This window comes from Plectropomus leopardus, chromosome 20 (genome assembly GCF_026936395.1).
Source record: "Plectropomus leopardus strain MGB_pleo_1.0 chromosome 20, ASM2693639v1, whole genome shotgun sequence".
NCBI classification, from domain to species: domain Eukaryota; kingdom Metazoa; phylum Chordata; class Actinopteri; order Perciformes; family Serranidae; genus Plectropomus; species Plectropomus leopardus.
Genome location: NC_142195.1, coordinates 28,612,066 through 28,629,374, shown reverse-complemented (window position 1 = coordinate 28,629,374; position 17,309 = coordinate 28,612,066). Strand labels below are relative to the sequence as shown.

The 17,309-nt window shown below is 37.0% G+C and overlaps 1 protein-coding gene and 1 long non-coding RNA gene across 4 annotated transcripts in view; one reads left to right on the top strand and one right to left on the bottom strand.

The window, feature by feature from the left end:
* LOC121959619 (uncharacterized) overlaps positions 1-17,309 on the top strand; it is a 64,622-nt gene that overhangs the window by 38,051 nt on the left and 9,262 nt on the right. The window lies entirely within an intron of this gene.
* The window catches only part of cnnm3 (cyclin and CBS domain divalent metal cation transport mediator 3), a 30,124-nt gene continuing 27,033 nt past the window's right edge, over positions 14,219-17,309 (bottom strand). Inside the window, exon 11 of one of the 2 annotated variants that reach the window (XM_088071408.1) lies at positions 14,219-14,828. In XM_088071408.1, coding sequence (XP_087927534.1) covers positions 14,656-14,828 — 173 coding nt within the window. In that variant the 3' untranslated portion in view covers positions 14,219-14,655. The remainder of the gene's footprint in view (positions 14,829-17,309) is intronic. The other variant, XM_088071406.1, reaches the window with a different exon arrangement.

The following is a 17,309-nucleotide window of genomic DNA, read 5'->3' as shown; positions in this document are numbered from 1 at the left end:
AATAGCGTGCTGAGACACGCCATAGCATAAACTTTTGCAAAAACGGCCAAAAACACAAAAACTTAGCATGTTGAAAAAATGACCAAAACGGCAAGGCTATAGTATGGAAAAATGTCAAAATATGACACGTCCCAAAAACAGCTGAAAACACCTCAAAACAGCATAAAATAGCGTGCTGAGACACGCCATAGCATAGTTTTTTGCAAAAACGGCCAAAAACACAAAAAACTTAGCATGTTGAAAAAATGACCAAAACGGCAAGGCTATAGTATGGAAAAATGTCAAAATATGACATGTCCCAAAAACAGCTGAAAACACCTCAAAACAGCATAAAATAGCGTGCTGAGACACGCCATAGCATAAACTTTTGCAAAAACGGCCAAAAACACAAAAACTTAGCATGTTGAAAAATGACCAAAACGGCAAGGCTATAGTATGGAAAAATGTCAAAATATGACACGTCCCAAAAACAGCTGAAAACACCTCAAAACAGCATAAAATAGCGTGCTGAGACACGCCATAGCATAAACTTTTGCAAAAACGGCCAAAAACACAAAAAACTTAGCATGTTGAAAAAATGACCAAAACGGCAAGGCTATAGTATGGAAAAATGTCAAAATATGACACGTCCCAAAAACAGCTGAAAACACCTCAAAACAGCATAAAATAGCGTGCTGAGACACGCCATATAGCATAAACTTTTTGCAAAAACGGCCAAAAACACAAAAAACTTAGCATGTTGAAAAAATGACAAAAACGGCAAGGCTATAGTATGGAAAAATGTCAAAATATGACACGTCCCAAAAACAGCTGAAAACACCTCAAAACAGCATGAAATAGCGTGCTGAGACACGCCATAGCATAAACTTTTGCAAAAACGGCCAAAAACACAAAAAACTTAGCATGTTGAAAAAATGACAAAAACAGCAAACAGCAAAAATGTCAAAATATGACACGTCCCAAAAACAGCTGAAAACACCTCAAAACAGCATAAAATAGCGTGCTGAGACACGCCATAGCATAAACTTTTGCAAAAACGGCCAAAAACACAAAAAACTTAGCATGTTGAAAAAATGACCAAAACGGCAAGGCTATAGTATGGAAAAATGTCAAAATATGACATGTCCCAAAAACAGCTGAAAACACATCAAAACAGCATGAAATAGCGTGCTGAGACACGCCATAGCATAAACTTTTGCAAAAACGGCCAAAAACACAGAAAACTTAGCATGTTGAAAAAATGACCAAAACGGCAAGGCTATAGTATGGAAAAATGTCAAAATATGACACGTCCCAAAAACAGCTGAAAACACCTCAAAACAGCATGAAATAGCGTGCTGAGACACGCCATAGCATAAACTTTTGCAAAAACGGCCAAAAACACAAAAAACTTAGCATGTTGAAAAAATGACCAAAACGGCAAGGCTATAGTATGGAAAAATGTCAAAATATGACACGTCCCAAAAACAGCTGAAAACACCTCAAAACAGCATAAAATAGCGTGCTGAGACACGCCATAGCATAGTTTGTTGCAAAAACGGCCAAAAACACAAAAACTTAGCATGTTGAAAAAATGACCAAAACGGCAAGGCTATAGTATGGAAAAATGTCAAAATATGACACGTCCCAAAAACAGCTGAAAACACCTCAAAACAGCATGAAATAGCGTGCTGAGACACGCCATAGCATAAACTTTTGCAAAAACGGCCAAAAACACAAAAAAACTTAGCATGTTAAAAATGACCAAAACGGCAAGGCTATAGTATGGAAAAATGTCAAAATATGACATGTCCCAAAAACAGCTGAAAACACCTCAAAACAGCATGAAATAGCGTGCTGAGACACGCCATAGCATAAACTTTTGCAAAAACGGCCAAAAACACAAAAAACTTAGCATGTTGAAAAAATGACCAAAAGCAGCAAGGCTATAGTATGGAAAAATGTCAAAATATGACACGTCCCAAAAACAGCTGAAAACACCTCAAAACAGCATGAAATAGCGTGCTGAGACACGCCATAGCATAGTTTGTTGCAAAAACGGCCAAAAACACAAAAACTTAGCATGTTGAAAAAATGACCAAAACGGCAAGGCTATAGTATGGAAAAATGTCAAAATATGACACGTCCCAAAAACAGCTGAAAACACATCAAAACAGCATGAAATAGCGTGCTGAGACACGCCATAGCATAGTTTTTTGCAAAAACGGCCAAAAACACAAAAAACTTAGCATGTTGAAAAAATGACCAAAACGGCAAGGCTATAGTATGGAAAAATGTCAAAATATGACACGTCCCAAAAACAGCTGAAAACACCTCAAAACAGCATAAAATAGCGTGCTGAGACACGCCATAGCATAAACTTTTGCAAAAACGGCCAAAAACACAAAAAACTTAGCATGTTGAAAAAATGACCAAAACGGCAAGGCTATAGTATGGAAAAATGTCAAAATATGACACGTCCCAAAAACAGCTGAAAACACCTCAAAACAGCATGAAATAGCGTGCTGAGACACGCCATAGCATAAACTTTGCAAAAACGGCCAAAAACACAAAAAACTTAGCATGTTGAAAAAATGACCAAAACGGCAAGGCTATAGTATGGAAAAATGTCAAAATATGACACGTCCCAAAAACAGCTGAAAACACCTCAAAACAGCATGAAATAGCGTGCTGAGACACGCCATAGCATAAACTTTTGCAAAAACGGCCAAAAACACAAAAAACTTAGCATGTTGAAAAAATGACCAAAACGGCAAGGCTATAGTATGGAAAAATGTCAAAATATGACACGTCCCAAAAACAGCTGAAAACACCTCAAAACAGCATGAAATAGCGTGCTGAGACACGCCATAGCATAAACTTTTGCAAAAACGGCCAAAAACACAAAAAACTTAGCATGTTGAAAAAATGACCAAAACGGCAAGGCTATAGTATGGAAAAATGTCAAAATATGACATGTCCCAAAAACAGCTGAAAACACCTCAAAACAGCATGAAATAGCGTGCTGAGACACGCCATAGCATAAACTTTTGCAAAAACGGCCAAAAACACAAAAACTTAGCATGTTGAAAAAATGACCAAAACGGCAAGGCTATAGTATGGAAAAATGTCAAAATATGACACGTCCCAAAAACAGCTGAAAACACCTCAAAACAGCATGAAATAGCGTGCTGAGACACGCCATAGCATAAACTTTTGCAAAAACGGCCAAAAACACAAAAACTTAGCATGTTGAAAAAATGACCAAAACGGCAAGGCTATAGTATGGAAAAATGTCAAAATATGACATGTCCCAAAAACAGCTGAAAACACCTCAAAACAGCATGAAATAGTGTGCTGAGACACGCCATAGCATAAACTTTTGCAAAAACGGCCAAAAACACAAAAAACTTAGCATGTTGAAAAAATGACCAAAACGGCAAGGCTATAGTATGGAAAAATGTCAAAATATGACATCCCCAAAAACAGCTGAAAACACCTCAAAACAGCATGAAATAGCGTGCTGAGACACGCCATAGCATAAACTTTTGCAAAAACGGCCAAAAACACAAAAACTTAGCATGTTGAAAAAATGACCAAAACGGCAAGGCTATAGTATGGAAAAATGTCAAAATATGACACGTCCCAAAAACAGCTGAAAACACCTCAAAACAGCATAAAATAGCGTGCTGAGACACGCCATAGCATAAACTTTTGCAAAAACGGCCAAAAACACAAAAACTTAGCATGTTGAAAAAATGACCAAAACGGCAAGGCTATAGTATGGAAAAATGTCAAAATATGACATGTCCCAAAAACAGCTGAAAACACATCAAAACAGCATGAAATAGCGTGCTGAGACACGCCATAGCATAAACTTTTGCAAAAACGGCCAAAAACACAAAAAACTTAGCATGTTGAAAAATGACCAAAAAGGCAAGGCTATAGTATGGAAAAATGTCAAAATATGACACGTCCCAAAAACAGCTGAAAACACCTCAAAACAGCATGAAATAGCGTGCTTAGACACGCCATAGCATAAACTTTTGCAAAAACGGCCAAAAAAACAAAAAGTTAGCATGTTGAAAAAATGACCAAAACGGCAAGGCTATAGTATGGAAAAATGTCAAAATATGACATGTCCCAAAAACAGCTGAAAACACCTCAAAACAGCATGAAATAGCGTGCTGAGACACGCCATATAACATAAACTTTTGCAAAAACGGCCAAAAACACAAAAAACTTAGCATGTTGAAAAAATGACCAAAACGGCAAGGCTATAGTATGGAAAAATGTCAAAATATGACACGTCCCAAAAACAGCTGAAAACACCTCAAAACAGCATGAAATAGCGTGCTGAGACACGCCATAGCATAAACTTTTGCAAAAACGGCCAAAAACACAAAAACTTAGCATGTTGAAAAAATGACCAAAACGGCAAGGCTATAGTATGGAAAAATGTCAAAATATGACATGTCCCAAAAACAGCTGAAAACACCTCAAAACAGCATGAAATAGCGTGCTGAGACACGCCATATAGCATAAACTTTTGCAAAACGGCCAAAAAACACAGAAAACTTAGCATGTTGAAAAATGACCAAAACGGCAAGGCTATAGTATGGAAAAATGTCAAAATATGACACGTCCCAAAAACAGCTGAAAACACCTCAAAACAGCATGAAATAGCGTGCTGAGACACATATAGCATAAACTTTTGCAAAACGGCCAAAAACACAAAAAACTTAGCATGTTGAAAAATGACCAAAACGGCAAGGCTATAGTATGGAAAAATGTCAAAATATGACATGTCCCAAAAACAGCTGAAAACACATCAAAACAGCATGAAATAGCGTGCTGAGACACGCCATAGCATAAACTTTTGCAAAAACGGCCAAAAACACAGAAAACTTAGCATGTTGAAAAATGACCAAAGCAGCAAGGCTATAGTATGGAAAAATGTCAAAATATGACACGTCCCAAAAACAGCTGAAAACACCTCAAAACAGCATGAAATAGCGTGCTGAGACACGCCATAGCATAGTTTGTTGCAAAAACGGCCAAAAACACAAAAACTTAGCATGTTGAAAAAATGACCAAAACGGCAAGGCTATAGTATGGAAAAATGTCAAAATATGACACGTCCCAAAAACAGCTGAAAACACCTCAAAACAGCATAAAATAGCGTGCTGAGACACGCCATAGCATAAACTTTTGCAAAACGGCCAAAACACAAAAAACTTAGCATGTTGAAAAATGACCAAAACGGCAAGGCTATAGTATGGAAAAATGTCAAAATATGACACGTCCCAAAAACAGCTGAAAACACCTCAAAACAGCATGAAATAGCGTGCTGAGACACGCCATAGCATAAACTTTTGCAAAAACAGCCAAAAACACAAAAAACTTAGCATGTTGAAAAAATGACCAAAACGGCAAGGCTATAGTATGGAAAAATGTCAAAATATGACATGTCCCAAAAACAGCTGAAAACACCTCAAAACAGCATGAAATAGCGTGCTGAGACACGCCATAGCATAAACTTTTGCAAAAACGGCCAAAAACACAAAAAACTTAGCATGTTGAAAAAATGACCAAAACGGCAAGGCTATAGTATGGAAAAATGTCAAAATATGACACGTCCCAAAAACAGCTGAAAACACCTCAAAACAGCATGAAATAGCGTGCTGAGACACGCCATAGCATAAACTTTTGCAAAAACGGCCAAAAACACAAAAACTTAGCATGTTGAAAAAATGACCAAAACGGCAAGGCTATAGTATGGAAAAATGTCAAAATATGACACGTCCCAAAAACAGCTGAAAACACCTCAAAACAGCATGAAATAGCGTGCTGAGACACGCCATAGCATAAACTTTTGCAAAAACGGCCAAAAACACAAAAAACTTAGCATGTTGAAAAATGACCAAAAGCAGCAAGGCTATAGTATGGAAAAATGTCAAAATATGACATGTCCAAAAAACAGCTGAAAACACCTCAAAACAGCATGAAATAGCGTGCTGAGACACGCCATAGCATAAACTTTTGCAAAAACGGCCAAAAACACAAAAAACTTAGCATGTTGAAAAAATGACCAAAACGGCAAGGCTATAGTATGGAAAAATGTCAAAATATGACACGTCCCAAAAACAGCTGAAAACACCTCAAAACAGCATGAAATAGCGTGCTGAGACACGCCATAGCATAAACTTTTGCAAAAACGGCCAAAAACACAAAAAACTTAGCATGTTGAAAAATGACCAAAGCAGCAAGGCTATAGTATGGAAAAATGTCAAAATATGACATGTCCCAAAAACAGCTGAAAACACCTCAAAACAGCATGAAATAGCGTGCTGAGACACGCCATAGCATAAACTTTTGCAAAACGGCCAAAACACAGAAAACTTAGCATGTTGAAAAAATGACCAAAACGGCAAGGCTATAGTATGGAAAAATGTCAAAATATGACACGTCCCAAAAACAGCTGAAAACACCTCAAAACAGCATGAAATAGCGTGCTGAGACACGCCATATAGCATAAACTTTTGCAAAACGGCCAAAAACACAAAAAACTTAGCATGTTGAAAAAATGACAAAAACGGCAAGGCTATAGTATGGAAAAATGTCAAAATATGACATGTCCCAAAAACAGCTGAAAACACATCAAAACAGCATGAAATAGCGTGCTGAGACACGCCATAGCATAAACTTTGCAAAAACGGCCAAAAACACAAAAACTTAGCATGTTGAAAAAATGACCAAAACGGCAAGGCTATAGTATGGAAAAATGTCAAAATATGACATGTCCCAAAAACAGCTGAAAACACCTCAAAACAGCATGAAATAGCGTGCTGAGACACGCCATAGCATAAACTTTTGCAAAACGGCCAAAAACACAAAAACTTAGCATGTTGAAAAATGACCAAAACGACAAGGCTATAGTATGGAAAAACGTCAAAATATGACATGTCCCAAAAACAGCTGAAAACACCTCAAAACAGCATGAAATAGCGTGCTGAGACACGCCATAGCATAAACTTTTGCAAAAACGGCCAAAAACACAAAAAACTTAGCATGTTGAAAAAATGACCAAAACAGCAAGGCTATAGTATGGAAAAATGTCAAAATATGACATGTCCCAAAAACAGCTGAAAACACCTCAAAACAGCATGAAATAGCGTGCTGAGACACGCCATAGCATAAACTTTTGCAAAAACGGCCAAAAACACAAAAAACTTAGCATGTTGAAAAAATGACCAAAACGGCAAGGCTATAGTATGGAAAAATGTCAAAATATGACATGTCCCAAAAACAGCTGAAAACACCTCAAAACAGCATGAAATAGCGTGCTGAGACACGCCATAGCATAAACTTTTTTCAAAAATGGCCAAAAACACAAAAAACTTAGCATGTTGAAAAAATGACCAAAACAGCAAGGCTATAGTATGGAAAAATGTCAAAATATGACATGTCCCAAAAACAGCTGAAAACACCTCAAAACTGCATGAAATAGCGTGCTGAGACACGCCATAGCATTAACTTTTGCAAAAACGGCCAAAAACACAAAAACTTAGCATGTTGAAAAAATGACCAAAACGGCAAGGCTATAGTATGGAAAAATGTCAAAATATGACATGTCCCAAAAACAGCTGAAAACACCTCAAAACAGCATGAAATAGCGTGCTGAGACACGCCATAGCATAAACTTTTGCAAAAACGGCCAAAAACACAAAAAACTTAGCATGTTGAAAAAATGACCAAAACGGCAAGGCTATAGTATGGAAAAATGTCAAAATATGACATGTCCCAAAAACAGCTGAAAACACCTCAAAACAGCATGAAATAGCGTGCTGAGACACGCCATAGCATAAACTTTTGCAAAAACGGCCAAAAACACAAAAAACTTAGCATGTTGAAAAAATGACCAAAACGGCAAGGCTATAGTATGGAAAAATGTCAAAATATGACATGTCCCAAAAACAGCCCAAAACACCTCAAAACTGCATGAAATAGCGTGCTGAGACACGCCATAGCATTAACTTTTGCAAAAACGGCCAAAAACACAAAAATTTAGCATGTTGAAAAAATGACCAAAACAGTAAGGCTATAGTATGGAAAAATGTCAAAATATGACATGTCCCAAAAACAGCCCAAAACACCTCAAAACTGCATGAAATAGCGTGCTGAGACACGCCATAGCATTAACTTTTGCAAAAACGGCCAAAAACACAAAAACTTAGCATGTTGAAAAAATGACCAAAACGGCAAGGCTATAGTATGGAAAAATGTCAAAATATGACATGTCCCAAAAACAGCTGAAAACACATCAAAACAGCATGAAATAGCGTGCTGAGACACGCCATAGCATAAACTTTTGCAAAAACGGCCAAAAACACAAAAAACTTAGCATGTTGAAAAAATGACCAAAACGGCAAGGCTATAGTATGGAAAAATGTCAAAATATGACATGTCCCAAAAACAGCTGAAAACACCTCAAAACAGCATGAAATAGCGTGCTGAGACACGCCATAGCATAAACTTTTGCAAAAACAGCCAAAAACACAAAAAACTTATCATGTTGAAAAATGACCAAAACGGCAAGGCTATAGTATGGAAAAATGTCAAAATATGACACGTCCCAAAAACAGCTGAAAACACCTCAAAATAGCATAAAATAGCGTGCTGAAACACGCCATAGCATAAACTTTTGCAAAAACGGCCAAAAACACAAAAACCTAGCAAGGTGAAAAAATGACCGAAAAGGCAAGGCTATAGTATGGAAAAATGTCAAAATATGACATGTCCCAAAAACAGCCCAAAACACCTCAAAACTGCATGAAATAGCGTGCTGAGACACGCCATAGCATTAACTTTTGCAAAAGCCAATAAAAACACAAAAAACTTAGCATGTTGAAAAATGACCAAAACGGCAAGGCTATAGTATGGAAAAACGTCAAAATATGACATGTCTCAAAAACAGCTGAAAACACCTCAAAACAGCATGAAATAGCGTGCTGAGACACGCTATAGCATAAACTTTTGCAAAAACGGCCAAAAACACAAAAAAACTTAGCATGTTGAAAAAATGACCAAAACGGCAAGGCTATAGTATGGAAAAATGTCAAAATATGACATGTCCCAAAAACAGCTGAAAACACCTCAAAACAGCATGAAATAGCGTGCTGAGACACGCCATAGCATAAACTTTTGCAAAAACGGCCAAAAACACAAAAAAACTTAGCATGTAGAAAAAATGACAAAAACGGCAAGGCTATAGTATGGAAAAATGTCAAAATATGACATGTCCCAAAAACAGCTGAAAACACATCAAAACAGCACGAAATAGCGTGCTGAGACACGCCATAGCATAAACTTTTGCAAAAACGGCCAAAAACACAGAAAACTTAGCATGTTGAAAAAATGACCAAAACGGCAAGGCTATAGTATGGAAAAATGTCAAAATATGACACGTCCCAAAAACAGCTGAAAACACCTCAAAACAGCATGAAATAGCGTGCTGAGACACGCCATAGCATAAACTTTTGCAAAACGGCCAAAAACACAAAAACTTAGCATGTTGAAAAAATGACAAAAACGGCAAGGCTATAGTATGGAAAAATGTCAAAATATGACATGTCCCAAAAACAGCTGAAAACACCTCAAAATAGCATAAAATAGCGTGCTGAAACACGCCATAGCATAAACTTTTGCAAAAACGGCCAAAAACACAAAAAGTTAGCATGTTGAAAAAATGACCAAAACGGCAAGGCTATAGTATGGAAAAACGTCAAAATATGACATGTCCCAAAAACAGCTGAAAACACCTCAAAACAGCATGAAATAGCATGCTGAGACACGCCATAGCATAAACTTTTGCAAAAACGGCCAAAAACACAAAAAACTTAGCATGTTGAAAAATGACCAAAACGGCAAGGCTATAGTATGGAAAAATGTCAAAATATGACATGTCCCAAAAACAGCTGAAAACACCTCAAAACAGCATGAAATAGCGTGCTGAGACACGCCATAGCATAAACTTTGCAAAACGGCTAAAAACACAAAAACTTAGCATGTTGAAAAATGACCAAAGCGGCAAGGCTATAGTATGGAAAAATGTCAAAATATGACACGTCCCAAAAACAGCTGAAAACACCTCAAAATAGCATAAAATAGCGTGCTGAGACACGCCATAGCATAAACTTTTGCAAAATGGCCAAAAACAAAAAAACTTAGCATGTTGAAAAAATGACCAAAACGGCAAGGCTATAGTATGGAAAAATGTCAAAATATGACACGTCCCAAAAACAGCTGAAAACACCTCAAAATAGCATAAAATAGCGTGCTGAAACACACCATAGCATAAACTTTTGCAAAAACGGCCAAAAACACAAAAAGTTAGCATGTTGAAAAAATGACCAAAACGGCAAGGCTATAGTATGGAAAAATGTCAAAATATGACATGTCCCAAAAACAGCTGAAAACACCTCAAAACAGCATGAAATAGCGTGCTGAGACACGCCATAGCATAAACTTTTGCAAAAACGGCCAAAAACACAAAAACTTAGCATGTTGAAAAATGACCAAAACGGCAAGGCTATAGTATGGAAAAATGTCAAAATATGACACGTCCCAAAAACAGCTGAAAACACCTCAAAACAGCATGAAATAGCGTGCTGAGACACGCCATAGCATAAACTTTTGCAAAAACGGCCAAAAACACAAAAACTTAGCATGTTGAAAAATGACCAAAAGCAGCAAGGCTATAGTATGGAAAAATGTCAAAATATGACATGTCCCAAAAACAGCTGAAAACACCTCAAAACAGCATAAAATAAGCGTGCTGAAACACGCCATAGCATAAACTTTTGCAAAAACGGCCAAAAACACAAAAACTTAGCATGTTGAAAAAATGACCAAAACGGCAAGGCTATAGTATGGAAAAATGTCAAAATATGACATGTCCCAAAAACAGCTGAAAACACCTCAAAACAGCATGAAATAGCGTGCTGAAACACGCCATAGTATAAACTTTTGCAAAAACGGCCAAAAACACAAAAAACTTAGCATGTTGAAAAAATGACCAAAACGGCAAGGCTATAGTATGGAAAAATGTCAAAATATGACACGTCCCAAAAACAGCTGAAAACACCTCAAAACAGCATGAAATAGCGTGCTGAGACACGCCATAGCATAAACTTTTGCAAAAACGGCCAAAAACACAAAAAACTTAGCATGTTGAAAAAATGACCAAAACGGCAAGGCTATAGTATGGAAAAATGTCAAAATATGACACGTCCCAAAAACAGCTGAAAACACCTCAAAACAGCATGAAATAGCGTGCTGAGACACGCCATAGCATAAACTTTTGCAAAACGGCCAAAAACACAAAAAACTTAGCATGTTGAAAAAATGACCAAAACGGCAAGGCTATAGTATGGAAAAATGTCAAAATATGACACGTAAAAAAAATGCTGAAAATTCACTTAAAACCATGCTTACCAACCATACTTAAAAGACATGCATTAGCATACGATATTGCATAAATGACCAGAAACACCACAATATAGCATGTTGAAAAAAAAAGACATTTTCTTTAAAACAGCTGAAATACCTGAAAACGGCCTAAAATAGCACGACGACACAGGTCATAGTATAGTATTTTGTCAAAAATGATGTAATACATTTAGACTTAGATAATCTTTATTGTCATTTCAATTATAAACACCAGTGCACTTGGAAGGAAATTGACTGCAATCGTTTAAGAAAATCAAAACAAAACTGCAGTAACATACAGACAGAGAAACAATGAATAAAATCTCATTGTGTGTTAGAATAAATAAAGCTAAATTCCATATTTATAAAAATATATATTGCACAATGATGATTCACAGTTATGAGTAATGAATGACAATACATATAACATAGCAGGAACAGTTCAGGTGTAGTGCAGCAAGGGGAGGCAGGGGTATCGGTCCATTAACTCTTTGTGTTTGTGTATGTGGGCAGAGCACTACAGAGAGTTCAGACGTCTGTTGGCTGAGAGGAAGAACCTATTGTAGAATCTGGACGTTCTACTCCCATTGCTGCAGAACCTTTGCGAGAGGCAAACAGAGAGGACAGTTCATGGTGGAGATGGTGGGGTCTTTCATGACGCTGTGAGGCCTGGTGTTTTTCTGCTATGTCCTCCATGAATGGTAGAGAAGTCCCAGTAATCTTTCTCACTGTCCTCACCTCTCTGGTCTGAAATTCCAGTCTGAGTCTCTGCAGCATCCAGACCAAGCGGAGATGCGGCTGTTAAGTTTTCTCTCGATAATGCCTCTATAGAAAAACAAAAAAACATCATATTATAGTATGCCGTTAAAAATGACCCAAAATGGCTATAAAACCTCATAGTATGAAATGACTGAAAAACAGCCAAAAACAACATAGTATAGCATGTTGAAAAAAACCACATAACACAGTACTGTAGTATGGTAAAAAATGTCAAAATGTGACGTCCAAAAAAAAAAAACCCTGAAAACTACATTAAACCGCATAAATAGCATGCCAAGACGCGCGATAGCATAGGATGTTGCAAAAACAGCGGAAAAACACAATAATATAGCATGTTGAAAAAATGACCAAAACGGCAAGGCTATAGTATGGAAAAATGTCAAAATGTGACATGTCCCAAAAAGCTGAAAACACCTCAAAACAGCATAAAATAACGTGCTGAGACACGCCATAGCATAAACTTTTGCAAAAACGGCCAAAAACACAAAAACTTAGCATGTTGAAAAATGACAAAACGGCAAGGCTATAGTATGGAAAAATGTCAAAATATGACACGTCCCAAAAACAGCTGAAAACACCTCAAAACAGCATAAAATAGCGTGCTGAGACACGCCATAGCATAGTTTGTTGCAAAAACGGCCAAAAACACAAAAACTTAGCATGTTGAAAAAATGACCAAAACGGCAAGGCTATAGTATGGAAAAATGTCAAAATATGACACGTCCCAAAAACAGCTGAAAACACCTCAAAACAGCATAAAATAGCGTACTGAGACACGCCATAGCATAGTTTTTTGCAAAAACGGCCAAAAACACAAAAAACTTAGCATGTTGAAAAAATGACCAAAACGGCAAGGCTATAGTATGGAAAAATGTCAAAATATGACACGTCCCAAAAACAGCTGAAAACACCTCAAAACAGCATGAAATAGCGTGCTGAAACACGCCATAGCATAAACTTTTGCAAAAACGGCCAAAAACACAAAAACTTAGCATGTTGAAAAAATGACCAAAACGGCAAGGCTATAGTATGGAAAAATGTCAAAATATGACACGTCCCAAAAACAGCTGAAAACACCTCAAAATAGCATAAAATAGCGTGCTGAGACACGCCATAGCATAGTTTGTTGCAAAAACGGCCAAAAACACAAAAACTTAGCATGTTGAAAAAATGACCAAAACGGCAAGGCTATAGTATGGAAAAATGTCAAAATATGACACGTCCCAAAAACAGCTGAAAACACCTCAAAACAGCATGAAATAGCGTGCTGAAACACGCCATAGTATAAACTTTTGCAAAAACGGCCAAAAACACAAAAAACTTAGCATGTTGAAAAAATGACCAAAACGGCAAGGCTATAGTATGGAAAAATGTCAAAATATGACATGTCCCAAAAACAGCTGAAAACACCTCAAAACAGCATGAAATAGCGTGCTGAGACACGCCATAGCATAAACTTTTGCAAAAACGGCCAAAAACACAAAAAACTTAGCATGTTGAAAAAATGACAAAAACGGCAAGGCTATAGTATGGAAAAATGTCAAAATATGACACGTCCCAAAAACAGCTGAAAACACCTCAAAACAGCATAAAATAGCGTGCTGAGACACGCCATAGCATAAACTTTTGCAAAAACGGCCAAAAACACAAAAAAACTTAGCATGTTGAAAAAATGACCAAAACGGCAAGGCTATAGTATGGAAAAATGTCAAAATATGTCACGTAAAAAAAATGCTGAAAATTCACTTAAAACCATGCTTACCAACCATACTTAAAAGACATGCATTAGCATACGATATTGCATAAATGACCAGAAACACCACAATATAGCATGTTGAAAAAAAAAGACATTTTCTTTAAAACAGCTGAAATACCTGAAAACCCTAAAATAGCACGCGACACAGGTCATAGTATAGTATTTTGTCAAAAATGATGTAATACATTTAGACTTAGATAATCTTTATTGTCATTTCAATTATAAACACCAGTGCACTTGGAAGGAAATTGACTGCAATCGTTTAAGAAAATCAAAACAAAACTGCAGTAACATACAGACAGAGAAACAATGAATAAAAACTCATTGTGTGTTAGAATAAATAAAGCTAAATTCCATATTTATAAAAATATATATTGCACAATGATGATTCACAGTTATGAGTAATGAATGACAATACATATAACATAGCAGGAACAGTTCAGGTGTAGTGCAGCAAGGGGAGGCAGGGGTATCGGTCCATTAACTCTTTGTGTTTGTGTATGTGGGCAGAGCACTACAGAGAGTTCAGACGTCTGTTGGCTGAGAGGAAGAACCTATTGTAGAATCTGGACGTTCTACTCCCATTGCTGCAGAACCTTTGCGAGAGGCCAACAGAGAGGACAGTTCATGGTGGAGATGGGTGGGGTCTTTCATGACGCTGTGAGGCCTGGTGTTTTTCTGCTATGTCCTCCATGAATGGTAGAGAAGTCCCAGTAATCTTTCTCACTGTCCTCACCTCTCTGGTCTGAAATTCCAGTCTGAGTCTCTGCAGCATCCAGACCAAGCGGAGATGCGGCTGTTAAGTTTTCTCTCGATAATGCCTCTATAGAAAAACAAAAAAACATCATATTATAGTATGCCGTTAAAAATGACCCAAAATGGCTATAAAACCTCATAGTATGAAATGACTGAAAAACAGCCAAAAACAACATAGTATAGCATGTTGAAAAAAACCACATAACACAGTACTGTAGTATGGTAAAAAATGTCAAAATGTGACGTCCAAAAAAAAAAACCCTGAAAACTACATTAAACCGCATAAATAGCATGCCAAGACGCGCGATAGCATAGGATGTTGCAAAAACAGCGGAAAAACACAATAATATAGCATGTTGAAAAAATGACCAAAACGGCAAGGCTATAGTATGGAAAAATGTCAAAATGTGACATGTCCCAAAAAGCTGAAAACACCTCAAAACAGCATAAAATAACGTGCTGAGACACGCCATAGCATAAACTTTTGCAAAAACGGCCAAAAACACAAAAACTTAGCATGTTGAAAAAATGACCAAAACGGCAAGGCTATAGTATGGAAAAATGTCAAAATATGACACGTCCCAAAAACAGCTGAAAACACCTCAAAACAGCATAAAATAGCGTGCTGATACACGCCATAGCATAAACTTTTGCAAAAACGGCCAAAAACACAAAAAACTTAGCATGTTGAAAAAATGACCAAAACGGCAAGGCTATAGTATGGAAAAATGTCAAAATATGACACGTCCCAAAAACAGCTGAAAACACCCCAAAACAGCATAAAATAACGTGCTGAGACACGCCATAGCATAAACTTTTGCAAAAACGGCCAAAAACACAAAAAACTTAGCATGTTGAAAAAATGACCAAAACGGCAAGGCTATAGTATGGAAAAATATAAAAATATGACATGTCCCAAAAACAGCTGAAAACACCTCAAAACAGCATAAAATAACGTGCTGAGACACGCCATAGCCTAGTTTGTTGCAAAAACGGCAAAAAACACAAAAACTTAGCATGTTGAAAAAATGACCAAAACGGCAAGGCTATAGTATGGAAAAATGTCAAAATATGACACGTCCCAAAAACAGCTGAAAACACCTCAAAACAGCATAAAATAGCGTGCTGATACACGCCATAGCATAAACTTTGCAAAACGGCCAAAAACACAAAAAACTTAGCATGTTGAAAAAATGACCAAAAGCAGCAAGGCTATAGTATGGAAAAATGTCAATATATGACACGTCCCAAAAACAGCTGAAAACACCTCAAAACAGCATAAAATAACGTGCTGAGACACGCCATAGCATAAACTTTTGCAAAACGGCCAAAACACAAAAAACTTAGCATGTTGAAAAAATGACCAAAACGGCAAGGCTATAGTATGGAAAAATGTCAAAATATGACATGTCCCAAAAACAGCTGAAAACACCTCAAAACAGCATAAAATAACGTGCTGAGACACGCCATAGCCTAGTTTGTTGCAAAAACGGCAAAAAACACAAAAACTTAGCATGTTGAAAAAATGACCAAAACGGCAAGGCTATAGTATGGAAAAATGTCAAAATATGACATGTCCCAAAAACAGCTGAAAACACATCAAAACAGCATGAAATAGCCTGCTGAGACACGCCATAGCATAAACTTTTGCAAAAACGGCCAAAAACACAAAAAACTTAGCATGTTGAAAAAATGACCAAAACGGCAAGGCTATAGTATGGAAAAATGTCAAAATATGACACGTCCCAAAAACAGCTGAAAACACCTCAAAACAGCATAAAATAGCGTGCTGATACACGCCATAGCATAAACTTTTGCAAAAACGGCCAAAAACACAAAAAACTTAGCATGTTGAAAAAATGACCAAAACGGCAAGGCTATAGTATGGAAAAATGTCAAAATATGACACGTCCCAAAAACAGCTGAAAACACCTCAAAACAGCATAAAATAACGTGCTGAGACACGCCATAGCATAAACTTTTGCAAAAACGGCCAAAAACACAAAAAACTTAGCATGTTGAAAAAATGACAAAAACGGCAAGGCTATAGTATGGAAAAATGTCAAAATATGACATGTCCCAAAAACAGCTGAAAACACCTCAAAACAGCATAAAATAACGTGCTGAGACACGCCATAGCCTAGTTTGTTGCAAAAACGGCAAAAAACACAAAAAACTTAGCATGTTGAAAAAATGACCAAAACGGCAAGGCTATAGTATGGAAAAATGTCAAAATATGACACGTCCCAAAAACAGCTGAAAACACCTCAAAACAGCATAAAATAGCGTGCTGATACACGCCATAGCATAAACTTTTGCAAAAACGGCCAAAAACACAAAAAACTTAGCATGTTGAAAAAATGACCAAAACGGCAAGGCTATAGTATGGAAAAATGTCAAAATATGACACGTCCCAAAAACAGCTGAAAACACCCCAAAACAGCATAAAATAACGTGCTGAGACACGCCATAGCATAAACTTTTGCAAAAACGGCCAAAAACACAAAAAACTTAGCATGTTGAAAAAATGACCAAAACGGCAAGGCTA